General features: G+C 46.1%; 8 protein-coding genes across 8 annotated transcripts; 5 read left to right on the top strand and 3 right to left on the bottom strand.

Annotated features, from left to right (window-relative positions):
- Positions 1-865: 865 nt before the first annotated feature.
- On the top strand, positions 866-2,183 carry CTRU02_209250 (cation-transporting atpase 4; the record flags this gene model as incomplete). The annotated part of the gene is made up of 5 exons (XM_036732804.1): positions 866-1,009; positions 1,058-1,162; positions 1,217-1,407; positions 1,459-1,653; positions 1,706-2,183. The coding sequence occupies 5 exons, from the start codon at positions 866-868 to the stop codon at positions 2,181-2,183; spliced, it is 1,113 nt and encodes a 370-aa protein (XP_036575443.1).
- A 2,943-nt stretch (positions 2,184-5,126) lies between these two features.
- CTRU02_209249 (uncharacterized protein) lies at positions 5,127-6,317 on the top strand (the record flags this gene model as incomplete). Its single annotated transcript, XM_036732805.1, has 1 exon — positions 5,127-6,317. One exon carries the CDS (start codon positions 5,127-5,129, stop codon positions 6,315-6,317), a length of 1,191 nt encoding a protein of 396 aa, XP_036575444.1.
- Positions 6,318-6,591: 274 nt separating this feature from the next.
- Positions 6,592-7,352, bottom strand: CTRU02_209248 (O-methyltransferase; the record flags this gene model as incomplete). The annotated part of the gene is made up of 3 exons (XM_036732806.1): positions 6,592-6,797; positions 6,877-7,238; positions 7,315-7,352. The coding sequence occupies 3 exons, from the start codon at positions 7,350-7,352 to the stop codon at positions 6,592-6,594; spliced, it is 606 nt and encodes a 201-aa protein (XP_036575445.1).
- A 1,705-nt stretch (positions 7,353-9,057) lies between these two features.
- On the top strand, positions 9,058-9,774 carry CTRU02_209247 (uncharacterized protein; the record flags this gene model as incomplete). The annotated part of the gene is made up of 1 exon (XM_036732807.1): positions 9,058-9,774. One exon carries the CDS (start codon positions 9,058-9,060, stop codon positions 9,772-9,774), a length of 717 nt encoding a protein of 238 aa, XP_036575446.1.
- Positions 9,775-12,088: 2,314 nt separating this feature from the next.
- Positions 12,089-15,469, top strand: CTRU02_209246 (reverse transcriptase domain protein; the record flags this gene model as incomplete). Its single annotated transcript, XM_036732808.1, has 1 exon — positions 12,089-15,469. One exon carries the CDS (start codon positions 12,089-12,091, stop codon positions 15,467-15,469), a length of 3,381 nt encoding a protein of 1,126 aa, XP_036575447.1.
- A 3,997-nt stretch (positions 15,470-19,466) lies between these two features.
- CTRU02_209245 (pectate lyase) lies at positions 19,467-20,333 on the top strand (the record flags this gene model as incomplete). The annotated part of the gene is made up of 4 exons (XM_036732809.1): positions 19,467-19,828; positions 19,891-19,990; positions 20,043-20,096; positions 20,157-20,333. The coding sequence occupies 4 exons, from the start codon at positions 19,467-19,469 to the stop codon at positions 20,331-20,333; spliced, it is 693 nt and encodes a 230-aa protein (XP_036575448.1).
- Positions 20,334-20,884: 551 nt separating this feature from the next.
- CTRU02_209244 (glycoside hydrolase family 79 protein) lies at positions 20,885-22,699 on the bottom strand (the record flags this gene model as incomplete). The annotated part of the gene is made up of 1 exon (XM_036732810.1): positions 20,885-22,699. The coding sequence occupies one exon, from the start codon at positions 22,697-22,699 to the stop codon at positions 20,885-20,887; it is 1,815 nt and encodes a 604-aa protein (XP_036575449.1).
- A 2,166-nt stretch (positions 22,700-24,865) lies between these two features.
- CTRU02_209243 (Acetylxylan esterase 7) lies at positions 24,866-25,923 on the bottom strand (the record flags this gene model as incomplete). Its single annotated transcript, XM_036732811.1, has 2 exons — positions 24,866-25,452; positions 25,512-25,923. The coding sequence occupies 2 exons, from the start codon at positions 25,921-25,923 to the stop codon at positions 24,866-24,868; spliced, it is 999 nt and encodes a 332-aa protein (XP_036575450.1).

Here is a 25,923-nt window from a genome sequence, read left to right as displayed (position 1 = left end):
GGCCGGCTCCACCATTAGGGGCTGTGCCAAGGCGCTACCTAGGATGACACCGCCGGAAGCCGTTGAAGAATGTCTCCCGTTCTCGGAAAGACTCTGCCACATCAAGTATTGATCTTCTTAGATGGGGTCCAAAGGTTTCGAGACAGTGGAATGAGTGCTACACTAGACGGCTGATTTGAATTACCGTTCCCACACGAACCCGATCTTGCGTAGTATTAAGAGTAACGCTAGTATCAGAAACATTGTCTCAATAGCAATAAGCTCACATAGACGGAGGTGTCCCAAAGAATACGGACGTAGTCACTCTAACAAACACAACACACACGACATTCTTTCTTAGTAGAAAAAGAATATTTCTGTTTTTAAAGCTATGAACTTAGCAGATACCAATACACGAAGTGCGTGGGCAGATTCGATGCCTGTCTGGTTCGAATGGAAGACGGCTTAAACCATATAAGGAAATGCTTGACGAGGATATTACTAACCGGCGTGAGTTCAGCAATTAATAAAAGGAGCCCACGCGAGATGCCGTACTTACTGGAGAGTTTGTGCAATACAAGGGGCTTGCAAGCTGTTCCATGCTCGCTTTCTTCGAGGCCTTGCCACAGTGCCACACAGTAACGATTCTGGGGCTGGCTGGGGTTGGTGGATACTCTGCGCAGGCTCTGTTGAAAAAGGATCTGTGTCTCCATTAAGTGATTAAAGAGGTCGTTCTGGCGTTGGCTTTCTCCTTGCTTATACCCTTTCTGGATTTTTTTGGATGCGTATGCTTTAGTTTTGTGGTTCTTTCCTTACCCTTCCTTTCTTCGACAACGCGTGGAGCACAAAGAGTGCTCTTCAGTCACAGCAAGCCCATCAAGACAAAATGGGCGCGGCAACGTCGAAAGATATGGCGGCAGCCGTGCTAGTGCCGCTTCCATTTAATATCATAACGATGGCACTTCGATTCTGGATCCGGACGCAGAGAAAGGCATGGGGACCGGATGACTGGGCCATGACGGCGACGATTGTAAGACTTTCTTAAGCTTCGCAAAAAGTTCGACTAACAAGAAAAAAGCCTGTATGGGTAGTGTCCCAAGTCGGATTGATCGGTATGGCATGGAGCGGCGTTGGGCAGCTTGATGTGACTTTAACGGAGCAGCAAAGGGCTGACTCATACTTCGTAAGTGTTGAAGAAAGGCTGTAAACTGACATCAGCTACTGACTGGTTCTGCAGTGGTTCTATGTTTTCCAAGAGTTCTGGTGCTTTACTTTAGTGGCTCTTAAATGGTCACTCGGATTTACACTCCTACGCATTGCCAATGGACAACGCTGGGTGCAGGTAGTTATATACACTTGCCTCGCCTTGGTCACAGTTTGCACTGGAGGTACGGGCATGTATTTGTTCTTTCAATGCTCTCCAGTTGAGTAAGTACTCTATATTTGGTTCGCTTATCTTCTGTATGCTCACCGCAATAGGAAAAACTGGCATCAAAGCATCGAGGGCACCTGCCAACCCCGCGAAATTCAGACTGCGCTTTCGTTCCTTGTTGCGGCTGTGTCGATCTCGACCGACTGGATTTTTGCTGTTCTTCCATTTGCCCTGATATGGAAACTCCAGATGGCCAACCGTGTCAAAGCCTCGGTTATTGGTCTGCTTGGGTTAGGTTTCTTGTATGACCATGTCTGTCCCATCTCTATCCTTGCAACCGCTAATGAATCCCAGTGCATCGATTGCGCCCATTGTTCGTCTTAAATATCTCCTTCTTATGAATGATACCTCGAAATTCCTTCAAGCCCTGGGAATCATTCTTGCCTGGGCACAAGCAGAAGTTGGCATCGGAATGTTAGTAGCCAATCTCCCAGCTTGCCGTCCACTTCTCGAGCGAGCCCTCTCACGCCTCACATCCTTCACCGGTTCGAAAAACAAATCCTCAAAAGACCCTGCCACATCGGCTGCTGTTAAAAACAGCTATCTAGAACTCGGCGAAAGGGACACAGCATCGAAGAAGACCGCCAATGCAAGTCGCTCTGGTGTTGAAACAAGGGTATACGGAAGAGATATGGATGGCAATAGCAGTGAGAGTTTGCCTGACGACCATAGCCAAAAGCAAATTGTGAGCAAGGGTGGTCTCGGTGCAATTCGCGTTCAGCGGGAGTTTGGAATGGAGGTTGAGAAGAACCGTGGTGGTAACATAGTGTAAGGATCTACAGGCCTGTTCATGACGCCGTTGACGGCAGATTGTATAATTGCGATTCAGTAATACATGATACTCTTCGACTGAGTTGAAAATTCTTTTCAAGCTTGTAAGTCGATGTTTTCGAGTAGAAACACCAGGGTGCTTTAGATTGTGGAGCGATTTTTTTTTGGATATCGCCAAGAGTTCTGTGTTAATCTTAGCGTTGATTGAATTAATGACCACAATATAGCCAACGATGCGAATTTGATTTTAATCTTGCGAAAGTATAACTTTTACCTCACAATGTTAGTCTTATACTTTTTTTTCCATACGTACCAACCATGAAGCATTGCGAATGAGCCTCTTGCTCCACAAATTAGTAATATTACCTCTTGTTGAAAAGGCTAGTATATCAAGTAAAGGTAGACATCTAACCAATCGTTGAGTTTAGATTGAATGTTCAAGTTTCCCTCCATTTGACATCGAGAAAATGTAGGATAGCTCACAGTTACCTTCCCCAGTCTCCCGTTAACAAAAGGATCGGAAAATATAAGACAAGAGCCGAAAATTGGGTTGACTCCGATGGGCATTTGGTAATGACGAGAGAAAACACGGATTTGACTTGAGACTCCTATACTAAACACTTGAATAGTCAGCTTTCTGCCAGTGGGACGACATTCATGCACTCCAACCGTGACATGATCCTAGATTGCTAGTGTACGGGGCTAGGAAACATGGACCGCCGAAAAAACTGGAAACGTGTTCAGTATCTAGGTATCCACCATCCACACATGTATCCTCCAGGGTGATCAGCTTGCCAACTCCTTAACTACGTGTCACAATTCGCTAATGTCACATACGCCTGACAGGCAGAATGAGGAATTGATTGATCCAAACTGCGTGGGGATCAATTGATAAAAGCAAGTACAACGTGTACCCACCTACTTCTTGAGCCATCTGAGGACTATTTATCCACTAGCATAACTTAACTATGGGCAATCCCACACGCTTCTAGAGCCTTCGGTACCTTAGTACACGCACTAGGGAGGTGCAGGGATAATGGCCAACTCCCAATGGAAGAGCTGAAGTAAAGTAACGGGACAGCTCAGGATCGGGGTTTTATTTCGCAGTCGATACCCTGCCACTAGGATCGTAAGAAATTGATTGACCATTTGTTAGATCGGAACTTGAGCTTGAGTCCCAATACCTTGCTCCTCTACAACATCAACAGGATGATTCACCTTGAAAAGACTTGCAGCCTACCCTCAATATCATCGTAAACCGTTTATGTCGTTTCATGTAGTAAGATTGGTCACTTTCTCGATACAGTCGATCTGCCAGTCCGCTGTATAAGTGAGCATTCTTTCCCGACATGGTCTTGCAGCCTCAGCTCATGTTAGCGGAACCCTATTGTCACGAGCAAGCTAAAACAGGTCTAATGATTAGGCACATCGAATCTGAAGCATGTAGGCTGTAGTGGTAAGTAAGTTGGGTGAGGGATCTGTACTTAAACATGTAGTTCTAGGTATTTGTGCAACGAAGCACATTGATCTGTAGGCAAAAATAAACGCCGAGAGTAGTGATATGTTGTGTATAGAACTTACTAGCTAAACTAGTGGACTGTGGAGGCTGGAAAAGACCTACGGTCGAGTGCTAACAAAGCTGGCAGGTGGTTGGACAACAAAACAAAGCACTATATAAATGCTTAGAATAATATATACTTGTGATACGAAAATTTTCTTGAAAGCAAGCGTTGATGAGTTGTATGCTAGTAGTTGTGAAAGGCTTTCCAAGTCTTGAGATTGAGATAGCTTGATTCAGGAACCCAAGTTCGTGTCGAAAGTCTCCGTGTGCCGTGTTTGGGTCACTGCGCTAATCAGACATATGTGAAACCTAATTCTTTTTCTGTTAAACAATAAATGCCAATTTTAACGCGTTGACCAACAACTAAGTTTGAAACCACCGTTGCCGCAGGAGACTTAATGGAGAAAAGAAAAGGAAAAGTAGAAAAAATGATACCTTACCACGCTTAGATATGTCTGGCTGCAGCGTCAACTATCATCAGATTGATCTCATCTCTTAGGACTAATTCTCAAGCTTTAATGTTGGCGATATCATTCTTTCGCATGGGCCAGCCTATGATATCTAACAATATGTCTAATGTATGCTAACTGCTAATTGTTCCTCTGGGGGATAGCCGCCATTCCCTTCCGCTCCAAAGGCCTTTGCTAACACTTGCTAGTGAAGGTGCATTGACTTACGCTAAGCAAGTTGATATTGTTCTTTGCCAAATTCAGTTTTTTGTTACTTTCCCCTTCCGTACGTTGGTGACAGTAATACCGAGAAGAACGCAAGAAAGCCTTATGTGACTATCTAATTTTGGTTCCAGGTTAACTACTTGACGGATGTTGATGGGCTGGGCAGATTGTAGGGGGCTGTCAAGCCCTGGTCATTTCTGTCAGACAGCAATTAATTGCCTACAATCTAGACTCCTTTTGGTTAACGATTTCTGGGTTTAGACACTCACTAAATGGGAGACCGGACATCGGAAAATTGTTTAATGAGCGGTACTAATGCTGACCCCTCAATATCCCTGTTAGGAACCAAAAGAATAAGGTTAAAAGATCCCTATGTTGAAGCTTATGGACGGGAACTAATTAGTAAAAGGTTCTGGTGATTTCTCATCACTTTATTCCCCACAGTTCATTTGGAGCTGTGTCTGCATGCCTATTAATCGTCTCATATTAGATAGGCAGCTTTGATATTTTTTCCATAAAACTGAACTTGCTTTCCAAGAGAGACTCTTCCCATGCTATAACTGAGCAAGCCGGCACGAGTCTTTGGGCGAATTGTCGTGGCTATAGCTTTCTCTTCTTTCAGTAAAGGTTTTGAGGCAATTACCTTTACCCTTACCCAATCTTTTGCTTGTTATAAATGCTCAAACGATTCAAGATGTATAACAAATCAATGCAAAGGTCGATCTTCCATCTGTTTGGACTACTTGCCACAGCGACATCTGTTGTTGAAGCCAATAGCTCAGCCTGCAAGCTACCAGCTATTAGAGACGTTACCCTTAGCTCCGGATTTATCACCAAGGAGAACTACGATTGCGCTCCTAGTACAGGCACATTAAGGGGCCTTCTACTCTTTGTTGACTTTTCCGACGAACCCGCAACTGAAACCGCCAAAGAGCTTCATGATACCTTCTTCCCCGGCACCAATCAATGGTATCATACTTCGTCATATGGCAAGTTAGCGCTAAATATCACTACCAACCCCGACAAGTTCTATAGAATGCCCAAAACCGCCGCTAGATACAACTTCGGCCGGGGTCTTTCCTACGAAGACCATCTCGAATATATTCTAGACGCATTCAAGGCCTGGCAGGAGACTTCCGATGTTCAGGTCTCTAGCAGTTCTGACCCTTTGTTCGATGTTCTCTACATTGTCGCGACGGCGAATGCACGGTCCATTTCAACATCAGCAACTCTTACTAGCCCCGTTCACACTCTCGACAACAAATTGATTGCCAGTCGGGCGGTAACGTTGGGCCCGGAAGATGACCCAGGTTATTGGGAAAAGGTCTTCCAACATGAGACAGGTCACGCTTTATGTCTTCCCGACATGTACCCATTGACAGATGCTGATCCTGCCAAATGGACCGGCAATTGGGATATCATGGCTACAATCCAGGACCACAGCCAGGACTTTTTTGCCTGGAACAAATGGAGATTGGGATGGCTTGATGATAACCAGATTGACTGCATTTCTGAATCTGGATCAACTACACATCAGCTTACGGCGTTAGAGACGGTTGGTGGCGTCAAGGCGGTGGTGATCAAGCAGAGCGAGACGGAGGCGCTTGTCGCTGAGGTGCGTTCCAACAACGGGGTAGATAAGGATGTTTGCTCGCCTGGAGTGTTACTTTACACTGTCTCAACTAATGTTGCAACGGGAGAGGGACCTTTCCGCGTTATTGATGGAAGTCCAGGTCGCGGTTCGGCGGCTGGTAACTGCGGGGCAAATGAATTCGATGATGCGCCGCTCAGCCTTAATGGCAGCGGTGCCAAGTTGCTCAAGGTCGACGCGTTTGGTGTCACAGTTACAGTCACAGGACAACGTGGCGAAAATTATACCATCCAAGTGGAAAAATCATGATGATTTATACCAAGCCAGCTCAAGAATTTGCCATCTCGTTCAGACCATTGCATTTTCACCAAATTCCAAACAACGTTTGTACTTTATGCTTGATGATTACGGTATTAGGTGTCCTATAGCAAACAGAGCAAGACCTTAAAGCCATTGATAACCACCCCAGAAACAGGCGTTGATGGAGTAAATAAGAGAGCAACCTTTGCACGTTGGATTAGGATTTAGAGATAATGTCTTTTGTGATATCCAGGTTGATTTGTCAGCCGTTCGAGACCATTATCTAGTTTCCAATGTATATCGCGATGTGAAGTCCACCCGGATATGGAGCTGTCGTGCTCTTAAACCCATTTCTTGGATCTGATAGATGAGCGATAAAATCCTTGTAACCAGCACTACTGGAAACAATGTTGTCAGCCACTACCAAGGCGCCTGGCTTCAGATGAGGCTTTACAGCTGCCAGGGCGGGCATGGCAAGAACAGACCAGACTACCCGTCACGTCAATATTCAAATTAATCATGCTTCAGGGACTTTTGCATGGGCATAATATATGAGGCGATAACTTACTATCCAGAAGAATAAAATCAATCTCTTGAGGTAGATGTGTTTTAAGTGTCTCTCGTAAATCCCCTTCTCGAAGTTCAATCCACTTTTCAACCTCACTTCCTGCTCTCTTCCAATGCTCCCGGGCTCTCTTGGCCTTGGTCGGCTCATTCTCAGTCGCGATGACTTTGGCATCAGCCTTCTGAGCCGCGGCATTCTGTCCCACAGCAAGGGCAAGCCATATTGTGCCTACACCGAACGAAGTTCCCGCTTCAACAACGTATCGCGCACCGGAAGCTCGGAGAAGTAAGTACACCAACGCGCACTTGTCGGGCTCGAGGGCAACGAATCTGTCTAAGACGGCCGAGGCTGGCTGACTGTCTGTACTGGCATACGGGGATCGGTAAGCGCCTGGGTGTGTAGTTCTTTAAGAAGTTTAATGGTTGTTGGGCTGGCCTGCACAGAGGCGAGATGTTTGCTGAGGTTTCAAGAGTAGCCATTTTTGGTTCATGAGAACTGGGGAAGGGAGTGCAGCAATTGCTGAGCAATGCTTCAACAGTTCAGATGTCGGATAGCTCCGAAGACAGCTACATATGAGGGCCTGCAAGGCTTACAGAGTGAATTCTCTGGGAAATGCGATGAGGCTGCGAAACTTGATGGTTGTTACTCCGCATTTGTTGTGTCATCTGGGATACGACTGTAGGTATCTTTGCGTGCGGGGGCGTCCTGCTCCACACCAAGCCACAAAGCTGATGGTTAGAAACAGCGATTGAGGCGGCTGACTCCAAGTGGCATAAATTTACCGTGGCTCTATGACCGTTTCTGCTTTCCACTGTTATTTTTTCTTATTCGTAGTCAATCACCCTTGTGAGCGCACACTTGCTTGCGTGCCTTTGCTGTCAGCCGATCGGTATGCATTTTTCGACGGCAATAGGCTTTCGGCATGCACTACAAGCAAAATAATATCAAAAAGGTCTGTATTTAGTGCGTTGAGTATAGCAAAGCTATAAGATTTGGAGCTTAGTGTATGTTTTCATGTTTGGTGCAGGTCCTTCCTTTGAACATGGGAAGGCTTCGCGAATGTGACTGTCTCAAATGGACCCAGGGGGGAGGTTGTACATCCAAGACATTCCAATTCGAGGGAAACTACTAATATCAGATGTCAGATAATGGCTGACAAGCGCCATGGCGAAGGGCCTTTGCCCCGCTTCCACGCATGTGCCTCCTATACTTTTGTTTCGGCGTCAGGCAACATGCTGGGTTTTCTTTCTTCTTTTTCCTCTTATTCTTCCTTTTCTTTTTCTTTCAGCTACCAATTCTATGGTGGCCAGGTAGTGGCAAAGCTCACCAACCCTCAACTCAGCTTCACCAATCATGGGACTTGCAGCTCGCACACAACTAGTTATGTTTTAAACACGGTTGGACAAGGTAGAGAATATGGGACTTACTACAAGGGTTTCTTATCTGCACCATTTGCCTAAAGTTTCCCAGATTGGTGTCTTCCCGTCGCTTGTGCTGGAAGTGAGCCTGGCACATTCTGCACTGTGCAAAAGCTTAGAGCTCATTAGCATCATGAAACCGCATCGTAAGGAATGCAAATGTCTGGACGTAAATAGAAGTAGTCAAATAATAAGGACATCTCTGATGAATCACCACTTTTCTAAGCTAACACAATCAGCTCGTGATGGATATGATTTGATTGCGTGCATGCGATCTTTCTGTTCAAACTATGTGAGCTTCAGTGTAACCCCAGTGCTGAAAAAATACCCGAGGAACAAAACCATGTTGGAAGACTCGCGCCTGTGTGGCTATCTTTTAACAGGGCCATGTCAGTGCTGGTCTGGTAGAAACATGAGCTTAGGAACGTCCAGTACATGCATAGTGCGGTTATGAAGGTCACACGTGATTATGAAGGATTCGCAGGACACTGGCCTACAAAAGCTCACATCAAGAGGAGGGCTTCATTGAACTCAACCTCCCAAAGTTTCAATCACTTGGAAGAGAACCTCACAGAAAATACAAATCACAGATCATCCGTTACTTTTGGCTCGAGCACAAGAGCATTCGATCAAATACAGTTGAGCAACATCCTCGTCTAGATTGTAAGTTCGGCTCAGTATAACCCAAGATGATGATTTATTCTCCTATTTGCTGCTGCATGCAGGAGCCACAGTTATTAACGTTACTTCATGTCAAATAGTCAACATGACTGGAAATCGGTTTGACCCTTTTCATCATCATCATGTTACCGAATGGGTTTTCGAACCAGACCACGATAACTCCCATCCCGAGTGCAGGCTCGGAACATCTTGCAGCATCAATCGAGAGGGAACATGTCCAGTAATGGCCATATTCTCGACTTACCAAGAATGTGGGCTCTGGGATGCCAGTGACCCTAAGCATCGAGCCTGTATTTCGGGCCAGCCCTGTACCGTGACAGATAACAAACTCTGTGCGCGTATACTCTTCTTAGCCAAACATCAACATGCCTACGGGGCATGTCAGGCGTGGAGTGACCCTGACCACACAAACTGCCCGCCTATCACCAGTGAGGAGAAGTGGCGGCTGTTCCCCCCTTGTCTTTCATGTGGCGTGTTGACAGAGGCCAGGGGACTTATTCTCATCCATCGGCGGATGCTTGATGAGTGGAGTTGTGATGAGAAATTTATTTTGGCAGATAGGCATTACGTTCAGACTGGCTTGATTGGCTACATGCGGGCATATGAAACTAGAAGGGCGATGCATGTGCACGAGCTGCGTGATGGAAGCGAAGCATCGTACCAGTTGGAGAAGAAATACATTGCCGGGGTGGAGGGGCAGGCCTTGGGCGTGGCTGAACGTGCAACCAAGCGGAAGACTCGGTGGTGTAAGATTCTGGAAAAATTCGCCAAGATTGTTCGTCGGCTTTCCTTGGGTATGTAGGTGAGCCTCCTATGAAGAAGTTGGGGGAAAGGTAGCGCAAAACACGGCTTTGATGAGGGGTATAAACGGAGGATTAGGCCCGTAGTGATATGCACAATAGCAAAGCCCTCAGAAATTTATCAAAAGCTTTTGATGCGCGACTACGCAGCCACACTTCCCTGCACCGTAATCATTTGGCTTTAGTACATTCGATGACCACTTCATGGCCTGCATCTGGTCCTAGTGATTTTGACACTGACCACCTTCTTTATAAATGTGTGTGATTTATGATATTAGTTTCTGGTCAATGAAATGCTGTGACTCTCGGACATGGCATCTACGAGATACTTCAAAGGTCCCATGGACAGTAGAGAAGGAAAGAGTGGAGACACTTGGTTGCGGCTGTTGTAAGGCGTACAACCGACTTCCTGGATAGTCCTATGATTTGATTGAATTGTCTTATTTCCGACTTATTCCCAACAGCTTCAGTGTTTAAGAAATGCGTGCTCGTCATCGTCTCTAAGCGACACTGTAGTGTAGTCACAACAAATTGATGCTGGAACGTTGATCAGGCGCCTCCTTGCAGACGCAAGGGCCATTAGCCACCACCTCGCCGACCAATGTGCACCGCAATGAGGTTCGCCATGGTTTCGGAACGTCATCGTCTGCAATTGATTGGTTAGGAGCAAACGTGGCACTGAGACCTGGCATGGAAGGGCTTTTTCGATTGGCTGTATTACCGGAGGAAACTCCGCCAGCTCTCAATATTTTGTTTTCTATCGCGTATCTTATGCTGGCTTGCCTAACGCCACGTTACATGAAAGCTCGCTCGCAAAATACTTCGGGGGTAACACATTATTGTTGCCCACTTGGTTCATGATCTTTCAACGTTCCTCTGATCGGTTTCTTTCCCCAATCTATACCTCTGCAGGGTTTAAATCAATTAGCGTCATTCTGTGCGAACTCTAAGGCGTATCATGTTCGTAGTCCTTGAAGGGCCTAAAGAATTTACAAGTTACAATATGATGGCATCGTTTCCGTATTTTGTGGGCATCAGTGGACTTCCCCTCTCCCCCCCCCCCCTCCCCCCCCCCCCCTAATTTTCAATGGCAGGAACAAATTCAGAGATACTGGTCACCTCATTTAAAGCTCCCAACATCAACGAGCGGGCCAAGTCACAGACTAACACATTTAATCCCTTTAGAGACGCCACTAATGATTTGTTTTGCCTCTTAAACACAGTCTGCTGGGAAGAAAACTAACTGGGTGGTAAGATAAGCACTATGTCACACGGACCACTGCATATATCGGGGCATGCATTCAACCCATGCACCCGGCTATTGTTTCCCATATAAAACTAACGGGGATGTCATTTTGTGCATGAAAACCTTCAAATCGGTAATTACCGAATAGACGGTTATATAATCAACCCAATAACCCCTAGACAGTCTCTAATGAATGGAAGCATCTTTTTTTACCCCATAAGTGGTGGGCAAATTGACTGCGTGACAGTTATGAGCCCAGTACCTCATGGTGACAATTACCAATTGAAAAACCGACTTCCAGAAGGGAGCAGTTCAGACTTATGCCATAGACAAGGGCACTCAATTGACGAAGTTACCGACCCATGAGACTTTGGCAGTCAAGTCCACCAAACAAAACATCAATTCCAATCACACAAGGCTGAACGTTGAAGTGTTGAAACATTCAATCACAAAAGAACTTCTGGTCATCAATTCATATCATCAACACTTATCAAAAAATCACAAAAAGTTCATCTCAACTCAGGGGGACTTACCACATCTGAGGAGTTGAACCCAGGACTCTTAACTTGAACCTTATATAAGTTCATGCTCGACCATACCACGGATACGCAGCCAGGAGGGTTGGAATTACGAAACGGAAGAGACACCTAGTTGCTCATTTTATGCCTCTGAAAGCTTCGGGCAGATAAGACGAACAGGTGGTTCACTTTATAGTCTTCGTGTAACGGAACCGATAAGACTTTTTACAAATTGCGAAAACTCCACAACCCTGAATTGAACCCACGAAGGGGAGCTTGCCAGTCTTACGGTCCTTGCGAATAGCTACAAGTTGGGTGGCTAGACCAACTACACTAAACGGCAGGTTCATTAGACAGGGGGGGCGTCTTGCGTTTTGTTGAGAATTGAGGCGTTGAGATTGGCTATATACCCTCAAACCTCTAGGCAACAATCGACAAAATCACCAACTTGAAACAAGAAGTGTCTAGTCACGAACTCAATCTTGGCCACGGCGAAAAACCAACTGCACAACGATCAGAAGAGAGAGACCAGTTCTCTTTTCAAGAGAGATCATGAATTCAACTACGGAAACTGCAAAATACACACAGCGGCTACAGACTGACAGCGACTGGAACCACTGGTTCAACAACTTACAGATGCTGGCAAACGTTCATGAAGTCTGGGACTATGTGAATCCAAAAGGAACCAAGATTAATACTAAGCCAAGATTGGAATTCCCAGACCCAAAAGACCTCAGACAAGAAGAACGAGCAAACTATAGCAACGTTATCAGCTATGGAAAAGCTATCTATCAAGAAGAAAAAGACCAATACAACCAGGTTCGGCGAAGTCTTCTAGAAATTCACAGTTGGATCATGAACACTGTAGCAGCCACTTATATCAGCCAAGTCAGCAAGGAGCAAACAGTCAGGGATATCATAAAAGCTCTTGAAAAACAGCTAGCGCCAGACAACTTTGGGAGACAACAAATGGTATTGGAAAGATATAACAAGCATATGCTATCAATCAAAAGAGCAAAACTTGGAGGATGGCTCATAATCTATCGAGAAATCATGGATGAAGCCCAAACAATCGGAATCCCTGCTCTCAGCGATCCAGTTACTCAAGTCTCTGAGTTCTTGAAAGCAGTCAAGCAAATTGCACCAGATTACTACACATCTGCCTCTTACGACTTCACAAAGCGATACAAGGATGACCCAACCTACAGTTCGATCAGCAAGACTGCTGGAATTGAGCAAGCTAACGATTTCCGCAGTTGGGTGAGAACTTTCCACCCAGACTGGCTGAATGCTGCTCCATTAAAAGACACGAGTTTCGCTACTTGGCAAGGAGAAAACGAACAAGGAATAAAACAGGGGGCAAAACGAGAGCAAAAGTGTGCAGCTTGCCCAAACGAAAGTCACCGATTTGTTGATTGCAAACATGCCAACCCTAAGAAGCGAGGCCCAAACTATCATGAAGATAATCCAGAAAATAAGAAAGCACTGGAAAGATTGAATGAGTATCTCCAGAAGAAACCACACTTAAAGAGAATAGTTGAAAAACTACGAAAAGGGGCAAGCGATCAGCAGTCTCAAAAGTCCCCAGATCGAGCAACATCTTCCTCAAACTGGAGAAACACTACACAATCATCATCCCACTATACTCAAGAAGTGTCTGATGGAGAAGGATCACTCTCATCTTTCGTCACTATCGTCAATCAAGGAGAAGCAAGTCTCTATTCAGGATTCCCACTGTCAGACAGTGTGATAGTAGACTCAGGAACAGGATTCCACATCTGCAACGACTCCTCAAGACTTCATGATCTCGACTACACAGTCACAAAAGACTTCACCACTGGAGGAGGAGATGTACATGCAATTGCGAAAGGCACAATGATCATCAAACCAAACCAAGGCGGCAAATCCAACAACAAGGAGATCAAAGTCAGAAATGTATGGCTTGTGCCTGGATACCCAACATCGCTCCTTGGGACAGAACCGCTGAAGCAAAAAGGGATCATCTTTACAACAGGAATACCGGGTCTTATCGACTCAAAAGGCAGACTTCTATTCAAAACACCAAACCGATATGGTCAATACATTATTGAAGCTGGCCCAGCTCTGCTGAACAATACCTCGTTCAGCAATACCGAGAAGACTGTGAGATTCAGCCCAACCGTAGAAAGGAAACCAACCAAAGGTTTTCAGTCAACAAGACAACCACTCCCAACATCATCAGCAGAAGCCAAGTTGTGGCATGAGAGACTTGGTCATCCAGGCGCTGAGGGACTGGAACAGCTACTTAAAACAGCTCTTGGGATACAGATAAAAGGAATCACAAAAGTGGAATGTGATGCCTGTGCTGTTGGGAAGGCAACTCGCCAAATTTCCCGCAGAAACCCAGACCATTGGCCAACTGCTGTAGGAGATTATCTATCTCTCGACTTCTTTACACTTAGCAAAGCATACAATGGGGAGAAGGTAATCCTGCTGGTCAGCGATGGCTGGTCAGGGTTCTTCTGGATAAGAACTCTTCGTACTCGAAAGGAGGGACTACAAGCTATGACAGAATTAGCAGCATACCTCGAGAGACAGTGCTTTATCAAAATCTCTATTCTACGCCTAGATTGGGAGGTTGCTTTACGCAATGCGTTTGAACTATGGGCAGCTGTGAATGGATATATGATTGAAAGATCAGCTGAGTACACTGGTGCTCAAAACCCAGCAGAAAGAGCTGGAGGTGCTGTGTTTATGATCATGAGAGCACTTCGATTTCAATCTCGCTTTCCTGAATTGATGGCACCAGAGCTGGCAAAAGCAGCAGTTTATCTGTCAAACAGATTGCCTCGAAGACGCCACAAGTGGCAGACACCATTGGGGTTGGTCAACACTTGGCTGAACTCTCATCAACAGTCTACCCACAAGAGGGCTGAAAAGCCACAACTAGCACACTTGAGGCGATATGGCTGCAGAGCTTACCCCTTGACACAAAACTACAAGAGAGGAATAGAAAAGTCAAACAAAACTGCGCCAAGAGCTCATATTGGCTATCTATGTGGTTATGACAGCACAAATATCTACAGAATCTGGATCCCAGCAATAGGAAAAGTCATGAGAACTAGAGACGTTACTTTCGACGAAAACACGCTGTATGATCCAAGGATTGAGGATACCAGCAAGTTAAGCCAAATGGAACTTGAATTCCAGTTCACAGAAATGGATATCCCATTCACAAATCCAATTGAACAAGACCTAGACACAGCTGGCTGGGATGGAGAAGATTTCAGCGATAATATTACCGGGCCACTACCCGCCTCGAATCCAGCCGCTCAAGAAACAACACCGGCAACACCGATGCAGGAGAAAGAATCAGGGGATTTTCAATTACCTACACCCACTTCTCTATCACCAACAGTACAGCTGTCAGATTCTCAAACAACTGAGGGGGTGAGGGAGACTCCAGAAACTCCAGAAGTATCGCCAACTCCAGAACAATCGGATCAAAGTGAGACCATAGAGGAAACCTCAACAGACCGACTCGAACTACAACAGACACCAGTCATAGAATTGGAACCAGAAGAAATCATACCACAAGATTCCTCCACAGTAATCCCAAACATAGCGAGAAGGGGAAGACCTCGTGGCAGCAGAAATCACAACATCTACAATCGATCAGCCCCTCTTGGTCAAACAAATCAACAGCCACCAGAAGCAACAAGATCATCACAAAGACTGAGAAGAGCAAGAGAATCCCACTTCACACTGCAATCTACGGATACAGTAAAAGGAAGAGATCAATGGGATGCATCAGCAGATGATTTAGGCAATCCACACCAAAAGACACTTCCACCAGTTCCAAAGAATTACAGTGAAGCGATCAAACACCAATACAGTCACAAATGGATTGCTGCAATGAATATTGAACATTTGATCGAGAAGAACGCAGTATGAATCTGGAATTTGGTAGTAAGTATACGGAGTTCTGAATAGTATCATTTCTGTATTTGAATGAGAATACAGAGAATCAACCTACAACAGGTTGCCTCTCTGAGGGGGTGTGTCACACGGACCACTGCATATATCGGGGCATGCATTCAACCCATGCACCCGGCTATTGTTTCCCATATAAAACTAACGGGGATGTCATTTTGTGCATGAAAACCTTCAAATCGGTAATTACCGAATAGACGGTTATATAATCAACCCAATAACCCCTAGACAGTCTCTAATGAATGGAAGCATCTTTTTTTACCCCATAAGTGGTGGGCAAATTGACTGCGTGACACACTACCCCATCGAGGATAAATTGGCAACGGGTACGAACTGGCCAAATCAAAGTCTACATTCCTCCAAATGCTAACCACAGTCTTCATCATTGGAACAAATCATCATTTCAGTATATGATTGGCTAGTGTCTTGCATGTCATGCACCTGTTGCCCACTCACCCTGGATGGGATCCACCTGCTGCAGTAATAAAGGCTATTGAGTCATTTTCTTACTGCAGTAGGACTTCGTGTTATCTGTTTGGATCAATTTATCATCGCGCTGGTAGCGCCGCGCTCAGTCAGATAAGGCAACGGCAGAGAACGGCGGCAAGAATTTGTTTCTGGCTTCTGTTGCAATTTACCTAGACTAAGGTGCCGTAGCTATTGTGTGCCGAGAGAAACACGTCAGTCTTCTTATCTTTCTAAGACCTTGGCGGCGGCCAAAGTTATCACATCAAGGTTCGGTTGGCTACGGGTACGTAGTCCCAAATTTAACGCCCACTTTTTACCCTTCAGAAAAGGCGTATGTGACGGTACACTACCAACATTTATGCTGTCCTGCCGCACTTCTGTAACTCTTATAATTGCCAATAACTCTTAGATGGTTAGATTATATGCAAAATAGAAGTACTACTAAACTAGGTTGTTTGGTTGATTAGAAGAAGTCCTGGCTAGCTCTGTCGCCCTCGCGGGCATGTACCTACTGCCAGGCTGCAGTCAAAGGGACAGGTAGTGTATTTACTGTGCGTTAGTTGCTAGATAACCGGTGCCAAAAAATAATTATTGTACTTTTCAAGGACCCCTAAATGGTTCTCAATTGAAACCAGTTTACTGAAAAACATAGCAACTGTTCAATAATGATATAAAGAAGATTTCCGAATGTTCTTGCATAGAGGAGGTGTTGAGCATATGCAAAGATAAATGCTTATTACTTCAGACTTAATATTCAATGTGTCCCGAACGCAGAACTGTTTAATAACTGGGATGTTACATGTTCTGTGTTTCAGTAGTTTACAAAAGCTCTTAAACAATCTTGTGTCACTTTCCTCAGTTAGTGTGTTACGACCCGTTAGATACACCTAACAGGACCCACTCGGTTGGGCGGTTATGACAGGACTTTGTATGCAGGGCCACGGGAACAAAAGGTAACCTCTCGGAACGGAAGAACTATAGAACGGAACAAGTCACGTGATGAATCATTCTAGGTCAGAATGATCCAAGAAGAGTTGGGGGCCAACGGATCATGTTCGATCAATATGATCTCCAACGACTACAGACAATACGTGTAGATAGACTCCTATATAGACCAGGACTTGAGTACCTGCTCAAGCCCTCTAGATAGTTCTTCAGCAATCAACTTGTGATTCATCCTCGAATGACTTTCAGCTTACCTCTCAGTATTGTGAATACTAAGAACCTCGTTACCATAGTGTAAGACTGATCACCTTACCCTAACCCTACGATCTACCAGAACGACCTCTACGAACCAGTGTTAGTCTCTTACTGCACCTTCTGTTAGCAGAACCCTACTGTCAGATAGCTGGCCGTAACATAGTGGATCTTCGAACATCAGAATGGTAATTGTCTCTTAGGGTTTTTGCATTATTAGTTGTATTTGATTAATATAATTGAACCATTGGCATTCTACTACTCAGTAATTCCAAATCCACAAAATATCCCGAATAGCCATGCTGTTGAATTTGAAACTCGGTAACCATTCCGTGCTTCGATCTTGCTTGAGCCGATCGAAGTGTGTGCCGTGGTCATGCGCTGTCTGATAGACTATAACACGCTCTGTTCTATCTGAAGAATCGTTACAAAAAAGATTGATATCTTCGAAATCAATATGTCTCATTGGAACGAAAGTTCAAACGTTTACGCAAGGAATACCCACTTACTACACCTTTCACCAAACACCAATCTCGGTCACCTTGACAATTTCTTGGAAATTTGACGTCTTTGTCTGCCACATTCTTATTTTTAATTTCAGAAATGGCCAATCTCAGCATCAAGGATTAATATTGGATTTCTTAGGTTATAAAGAGTTGGACTCATTGCCTTACTCAAACTTTATAATCCTGCATTACTTCTGCTGCCTCGGACAGTGTCTGTTAGAACTGTCAACCTTGGCTTTTGTTATTACAAATAAATAGCGACTATGGAAGAGACTGGATTTGTTAGCTTTCTTTTATGTGTAATGTTTCTTGTATCATAGCTCCTGCCACTGGTAATACATTGACGGGCTAGTTAAAGTGCTCCGGTATATCAATTATTTTACAATGGTTTTTTGGGACAAAATCCCCTAACTCTGGATAAAACATCCTGGCTTTGGCCTAGTCTTCTAGAAGTGCAACTTCTTTCCTTTTGCATTGTCATGGATTGCCAATATCTTGGGAACGGCTAGTTCTGGTTCGGAATGTGGGCGCCTGAGGGTCTTGTTAGGACCCAATTCATACACGAACATAGAAACGTTACAATCTTTTAATTCGCACGTTACGCCAAGACCTTGCACTTAACCTGGGACTCTGGGCCCTGCTGTTGCGTCAGATTTCAATCGCTAAATGATTCCTATGCAGTATTGCATCGGAAAGTGAATAGACGAAGAGGTGCTTAAGTAAGAAAATACAAAGAAGACATGATTAACACCGGAATCATCATGTGACGCCCCTTCTCCGTCACTGGCGGCGAGCGATCAACCCATTAAACCCTCGCAAGTAAACCCGCCATGATTGAGAAATTGCGCGGCTGATTTGGCCCTGCTTTGTGGACACTAGTTGAATGATTACAGCATTTGTTTTGCTCCTCCGTATTTAATGCTCCTTGAATGATGCCTGCTCTTGCCCCTCAGTGGGTGATGTTTCTGTTCTTAGTGTTAGTGGCCTTAGGTTAACAGCGTTGCAAAATGTCTCCCTTTTGTCTATTTCATGTAACTCGGAATCATTCATTAGCCTACGAGCCATAGCAAACTGGTTTTCTATCTCAATATGAATCTCTAGTTTATCTGGGCAAGGTGCCAAGCGTGGCAGTGCCGAGCCCCTTGGCGCGGACTGGGTAACGATCGACACCGAAGTTGGCAAGAAAACCTCTCGGAGCTCGGGGAATTCACTCCACCCAACGGCAGATGATGGCATCTCCTTTCTACCTTAGTGCCACAACGGCTCGGCATGTTTCAAAACGAATTCATCAAATCAATTTTCCACGTGTAATGTCGAATTTCAGATGAACATGCTTGCAATTTTGTTTCTCGAGTTGATGAGTTGATTGTACATCCCTCCCCGGTGCAATTTCATGTAGGACGAGGTTTGATTAGGGCGAGGTTCGATTCAACTTAGACTTTCGGCTGCCGCTCCACTGCCATAGCTTAACAATGTTTACATTCAGTGGGTTCGATCCATAGCGCTATATAGTGATAGTGTCGAGAAGGCAGCCAAAGCCCCTCGTTGGCCAAGACCTCCTTAATTCAGCATCAAGCTCCTGTCTGAGATCGACCTGGAAAATGAAAGAGTATCCACTCCTCAATTGACGTTGGTAAGCATGGCTAAAGACTATAAAGCTTCAAGTCGATGTCCAACATTGCTAAGGAAGTTGGACAAGTGCGCAGGTTTAAGATTTGACATCTTCAGCAACACTCGTTTCTTTCAATCTACCCGTTTCCGACTTCATTTCTCTCATATCAGTCAACATGCGCACCAACGCTTTCAAGTTGCTCGCTGCTCTTGCGGTTTCCCTGCCTGTGGTTTCTGCTTGCGTGGGAAAGGATGCTCTCCCCAACGCCACCAAAACTGTGTCTAGCGATGCGCCCATCGAGGTTGCTGCTGGGGAAACTTACGACGGCAAACTAGCTCGTTTCGACAGAGGATCTGGCGCCTGCAAGGCTCAGACTGAGGGCGGTCAGAAAGACGCCGTCTTCATCCTTCGCAAGGGTGCTACTTTGAGAAACGCCATTATTGGCAAGGACCAGATGGAGGGTGTTTACTGTTTGGGTGGTGGCTGCACCATCGAGAACGTCTGGTTCGAGGACGTTTGCGAGGATGCCATTTCAATGTACGTCCCAATCAGAAGATGTGTCAATTGATCCAAGAATACTAACGGGAATCTCGTTTCAGCAAGGAAGATGAAGCCGGCACGGAAACTCGTATCATCGGCGGCGGTGCCTACAAAGCGGCCGACAAAGTCGTCCAGCACAATGGCTGTGGTCACGTCAGCGTACGTTTGAAATCTCTTCAAAAGAAATGCTTATCAGCTAAACATTAGCAAGATCTCCAACTTTTACGCCGAGGATTATGGCAAGGTCTACAGAGCTTGCGGCACTGTGAGTACTCCAACTTCTCGGATGGGTTATATCGCAACAATCAGTCTAACATTCATGCAGTGCGATGCTTGCAAGCGAACTGTCAGCATTGAGGGCGTATCCGCATACGGCGGTGGCGAGGTTGCTGGCATCAACGAAGATACTGGCGACGAGGCTACGCTAGTTAACATCTGCACTGATGCCAAGACGCCCTGCCAGCTTTACTCCGGCCCTGGCACCAAGTCTGGCCAATGCTAAGTGGCTTGTGAGGAAACATCAGACTCTTTTCTACACGTGCCAGACAGTTTTCTGAGCCTTGATGGACCTGGACGCGGGTATCTAGCGACGGTCTTTGCCAGCGGGTAGAATTGAGTATAAGTTCGTGTATATACTTCTTCATGGAGGATTTAGAATGACTTCATGACATTTTCAAAATCTCGTTCAGCCATACTCTGAATGAGTGCAAAAGAACTCAGGTAGTTTCTAACCAAAAAATCTTGCCATCCAATGGGGTAGACATAATAGTTCTGTTCATACATACCATCAGTGAATTGGCATCTGAATGATGAATGACTTGGTGCAGTAGATTGCTGTGGACTATTGAAGAACGATTGATCAAATAAGACAATTAGGAGACAAAGTGCAGAAGGAATTCCGCCTCATAGTTATACTTCTTAGCCGTGTCCATAATCACAGTATAAGTCAGTGGCTGAGATTGAAAACATGTGTTCATAACATTAAATTGTAACCTATTAACTTCGCTATTTACGCTTAATGAAATCAGACTTTGGTATCATGTCTAGTAATATCTAGAAGAGCAGAACCCCAAGAGTAAATGCTAAACTCCATGTAATGCAACCATAAAATACGTTCCCCGGCATTAAGTTCGCTGCAGCGTTATCAGTGCCGTTATCGGACGAGTTACTAGAATCACCAGCCGGTCCTGGTGTAGAGGTAGTCGCCGTGCCCACACCAGGTGATGCGGAGCTAAGCGCGTCGCATGCTGTTGGATCCGGCTCCGAAGTGCCTACTCTGGCGCCAACATTGACCACGACTGCCTCAGAGTCTCGTAGAACAATGCTTGCCTTGCCGTCCGCCTCAACCTTGACCGTTATGTCTTCGTTGGAGACTTGTTTCATGCTACCGGTGTTGTCTTGCTCAAAGCTGATGCCGTTCCAAGTTGTTCCATGGGTTGCGTCAGCACCATCGCTGGTGAGATATGCGAGGTGCAACGTTTCATCAGCCAGGGAAGATGGGAGGGTCAGATCAACAGTGATGTTACCCTTCGAAGCCTCGGACGCATTTGCCAGCTTGCCATTGATGAGTACAACAGAGGAGAGCGCATCACTCTGATATATCGAGTAGGCTTTGATGTATTCTTGGTATCCAGAAGGCGCATTAGAGACCTTGGTCTCTGCAACTCGAGCCGTGCAAGACCGGCCAATAGCCTGCCCAAAGGCTGCCATACCGTAGTAAAGGGGTCGAACAAAGCGATCACGACCGAACATCCGAGTTGGCTGCCAAGCACTGGCGTTACTGTCAAAGGTCATGTGAAATTGGACAGAAGAAATGTTGAGTGTTGCGGCGTAAAACAGGAAGTTGAAGGTCCATAGGGCGGCAGCAAATGTGTCGCTCAATCCTTCAACACCAAGAGGCCCAACTACGGACATCTCTCTCAGAGCAAATGGGTATGGCGTGTTCTTGGCTTGCTCAAGCTGACCTTCGATTGGGCTGAATTGTTCCTTGGTGTTGTCAAAATGCATCATGTAGTCCAACGTCAGAGGGTATGACATCGACCCGACAAAGTAGTAATAGTTGTGTTGGTTCCAGCTGTTGAGGAACCCCTTGTCGGAGTTGTTGGCCTTGACATCAAGGACTGCTTCCAGGTCTTCTATCTCAAACCCAGTACCGGTGACCCAAGCAGTTGAAGCAGCAGCCTCAAAGAAGTTGCTGTGTAAATTACGTGGTTGAAGTACCTCTTCCCACACGGCGCGGGCGCGATCAAGCCATTCCTGAGCGTATACCGAACCGGTCCATGAACCTTTTCTGAAGCCGTTATCGCCGTAAAGGTCGGGCTCATTGCCGAATTCGAATGAAACCAGGTTGATATTTGTGCATCGCTCAATGATTTGCGTAGCCATGGTTGTGAGTTTCTCAATGTAGTCTGACTCCGCGTATCCAAGGTTCAGACCCCAAGTCACAGGCGTGCCTTTCGGAAGCCGATTGGCAATCTCCATGAACTTGGGACCGACAATAAAGTTGTCTGCTGGCACATTTCCCGGAGCGGTTGGTCGAGGGTTTGGCTTAATGAGCCACTCGTCTTGCGAGTCGTCATAAATCAGATAGTCTTGTGTATTTCCACCTAATCTCATATGCGGCGGGCGGCCGGTGAAGTTGGCAAGGTTGTTCAGAAGGTTGATAGTAAGATCGTTTGGAGTTTCGTCGCCCATAAAGTAGTAGAGGTGGTCAAGTTCGATACCGAAGCCGGCGAATGACGGGTCGACGGTTGCAGAAATGTCGGAGGGGACATCCTCAGACAGCGATAGAGACAGAACATTATCAGCACCACGAGCAGCACAAACGAGGCCCAAGCCTACAAGAAGGGAGTTCTGAAATGGTGCCATTTTGGACCACAGCCGTAAATGGAGTTTGAATACTTTGTCAACAAAGAACACGCTTATGAACCGCAGCGGGGGCGGCCAACCGACTTAAAAGCCTATGGAGGACGAAAGCTAAGGGAAACTGTTTCATTGTCTTTCACACATTTCATCATCCAGGTGGACCAATCGTATCGGAGGACCTAGACTACGTGCGCTGGCATCAGTCTCATCCATGTCCAACTCTGACGGCACCAAGCTGAGCGGCTGCCCCAGTCTGACGCGTTCAGTTCAAAGGTTTTCTTTCGTCAACGGTGCTGGGAGCCAGGCCCTAACATTGGCACCCCGTTTTTTGACAATTTTTTTGGGCCTGCGCAATTGAGCACTACAGAGTCTAGACTGCTTGAGGTGACATGCTATGGTCATTTAGGCGCTTTCCATGCCGTTGTCCCGTGATTGCGACAATCGGTTGGTGGGTTAATGACATCAGGGACGAAAGAATACCTTGTTGGATTGCGGGCCAAGCGTTGGCACTGTGTTCTGCCCCGCAGAATGTGCGTGGACAGCAGGGAGTTCAATCGGTGATGTCAACAGGACGTTATCGATGGAAGCAGGGATATCACCTACCTCCGAGCAATTGTGGATGGAGTTGTTATTTTAGCGTACCGTAGGCAGTTGTGACGGCATTAGGCACGGGGGCACCTACACCGACAAAAACGACTGTGATAAAACGATGCGGCTCTTAATTATCGCAGACTTTTCTCCCTTGACCAAGAAAAATGTCCGATTAACCACGGCGATCGGCCTTGCAGGAAGCATGGCAATGGATGGGCTGTGTCGATGCTAGTCGATTATCACTGACGCTCTACACCCTAAAATGAAAATGGAACCCCACTACTCGCTGGGGTTGTGCAGCTAGCGATGTGTTTTAGGGGATAGATTTGAAAGACAGTCTCGCAAAATGGAAATGGACAGTACACAGAGTGACCAAAAGAGGAGAGAAAGAAATGACAGAAAGGGGGCTACATGGTAAAGTGGGCAACACATTAAGAGCAATAACGATCATCAAGTGCTAGCCAACAGAACAACGGGACGAGCAAGAACATCTCGATATTTCTGGTGTGGTTGACACAACCCACTTGCAGGCCGTTATCGTGATTTTTTATGTTCAGAGGGATCCATCCGGCTTTTTACATCCGGCTGGTTGGCTGGCTGGTCAGCTGGGTTCCACTTGACGCACAGAATTTCGTAACTGGACTTCTACCCACGGACGGAATAATGTGATGGTTTTCCCTCCCTTCTTTGAAGATGAACTTACGAGTTCCTTTTAGTGTTTGTCAAAAGTCAGCAGACAGATGGAGCTAGTCTCCTTAAACCCTGACAAATTTAGACACGATGGCAGTTTTCGGTAGGCGAAATGGAAGTCTTCTCAGTTCTTCACCTCAGGTTAGGATCTCAGCAGTGTTCCCCCACTTCATCCCATATCATTTACCCCCGCACCAGTTTTGAACGTCGATTATCATGTTTGCCATGTTTGTCTGGTTCACGAAGTTTTCAGTCTTGTCAACTTTTAGATCCACAATATTTCTTGGCAGAATTGGCGCGAAGTTCTTGATTCATGGAATTCGTTTTGTGCACGAGGCACCCTTACGAACGTGGTCACATACGGGTCCGGACCTGCCGGCAAGACGGGTAGATCATTGAAATATCGGAGCTCCCCACTGACTTGACTCTCGAGCCACCCCATCCAATGACGCAAACTTGTTTGTACGAGTCTGGAGGTCACTACCGTTGGCTGATTTGTCCGGCGAACGATTGACTAGGCAGCAAAACTGTAGAGCTCATGGTCACACAGTGAAGCTTCATTTTCTATATTTGCTGATTTTCAGGTGAAGACAAAGACTACACTAACATGTGTGATTGTCAATTGCTTCTGTGAGATAATTAAATGAGTGTTGGCTGCTATCCTTGGTCATAGAGAGCACCAGAAAGGTCAGCTGGTGAGAAGTAAGTCAAAGATCACGCATATAGGTAGGTTCTTTCTATCGAGTCAACGATGGAGGGAGGGTCTTTAGTTATCGTAAGACGGAAGGTGTGCAATTAAGAGTCGTATTATTAATACTTTCAGCATAAATATTCATACTTGATTATCCCATGCAGTGCTGTCTTCGATCAACATCATGCTCGTGCCGCTTAGCAGTACTTGCAGGCACCGAGAGGGCAGTAGCCATGACTGCAGCTGAAGCTACAGAGGCCCTTGTAGCTCTCATCCAGCCCATCAGCAGGGCATCCGTCGCGTCCGTCTCCACCAGGGCTGGTGGTTTGCTGGCCGAAAGAATCACATTGGCAAACACCATCGGGGCAGTATCCGTTTGAACAAGCAAAGGCGCAGAGTCCGCTATAGTTGTCAGACAGGCCAGATTTGACCTTGCCAGAAGTGCAGAACGAGCCGGTCGAGGTGGGAGCAGGAACACTCGAGGTCGTGGTCGGAGTGGTTCCGGAGGCCACACACTTCTCCTTGATAAAGGCAGCGCCGTCATTGGTGTAGAGCTGGAAGTAATTGGTGTGCGCGTTCTCTCCCATCGTGCGACCGCCGTTGCCGTAGGCACAGACGGTGTCCTCACCGTTGCACCATGATCGGAGGACGCCGGAGAAGTTGTTCAAGTTCCTGAGTGATGAACTGGAGCGAGCCATCTGACCGCTGAGGCTGGAGCCGGCCTCGACGTTGTAACTCTGCTCGCCGATATGAGTCGGGTCGCCGAAGAGAAGGGCAGCACAGACTATTAAGATCGATATTAGTGACCTATTCATATGAAACTGCCATTCTTTGTAATCTTACCATTGTTGCCCGGAGAAGAAGTGGCATCAAGACCCGAGTCAGCAAGAATGTTTCCAACGACGTTGGCACCCTCGCTGTAGCCGGTCAGGACAACCTTGGAGTTGGGGCACTTCTCCACGTAGGCCTTGATCTGGGAAACACCAGAAGAGCGGCCTTCTTCAACAGCATTCGGGTATCCGCGAGGGTTAGACGCATCAAATCGAATATCTTCGTAGTCGCAGCTTGAGAGGCCGTTACAGGTAGCATCGACGATAGACTGCTGACGGCCAGGGTAGTCTTCATTCCATCCGCGGGCCAGGAAAAGGTGCAGATCAGTGCAAGATCCAGAACCAGTAGACTGGCGTTTTCCGGGGGCTGCAGAGGCCAAGAGTATGAAGTTGAAGAGAGTGGCAACGGCCTTTGGCGACAACAT

Source organism: Colletotrichum truncatum (genome assembly GCF_014235925.2).
Source record: "Colletotrichum truncatum strain CMES1059 chromosome Unknown Contig_0005, whole genome shotgun sequence".
Taxonomy (NCBI): domain Eukaryota; kingdom Fungi; phylum Ascomycota; class Sordariomycetes; order Glomerellales; family Glomerellaceae; genus Colletotrichum; species Colletotrichum truncatum.
The sequence above is the reverse complement of the archived record's forward strand: the minus strand, read 5'-3'. Positions and strand labels throughout refer to the sequence as shown.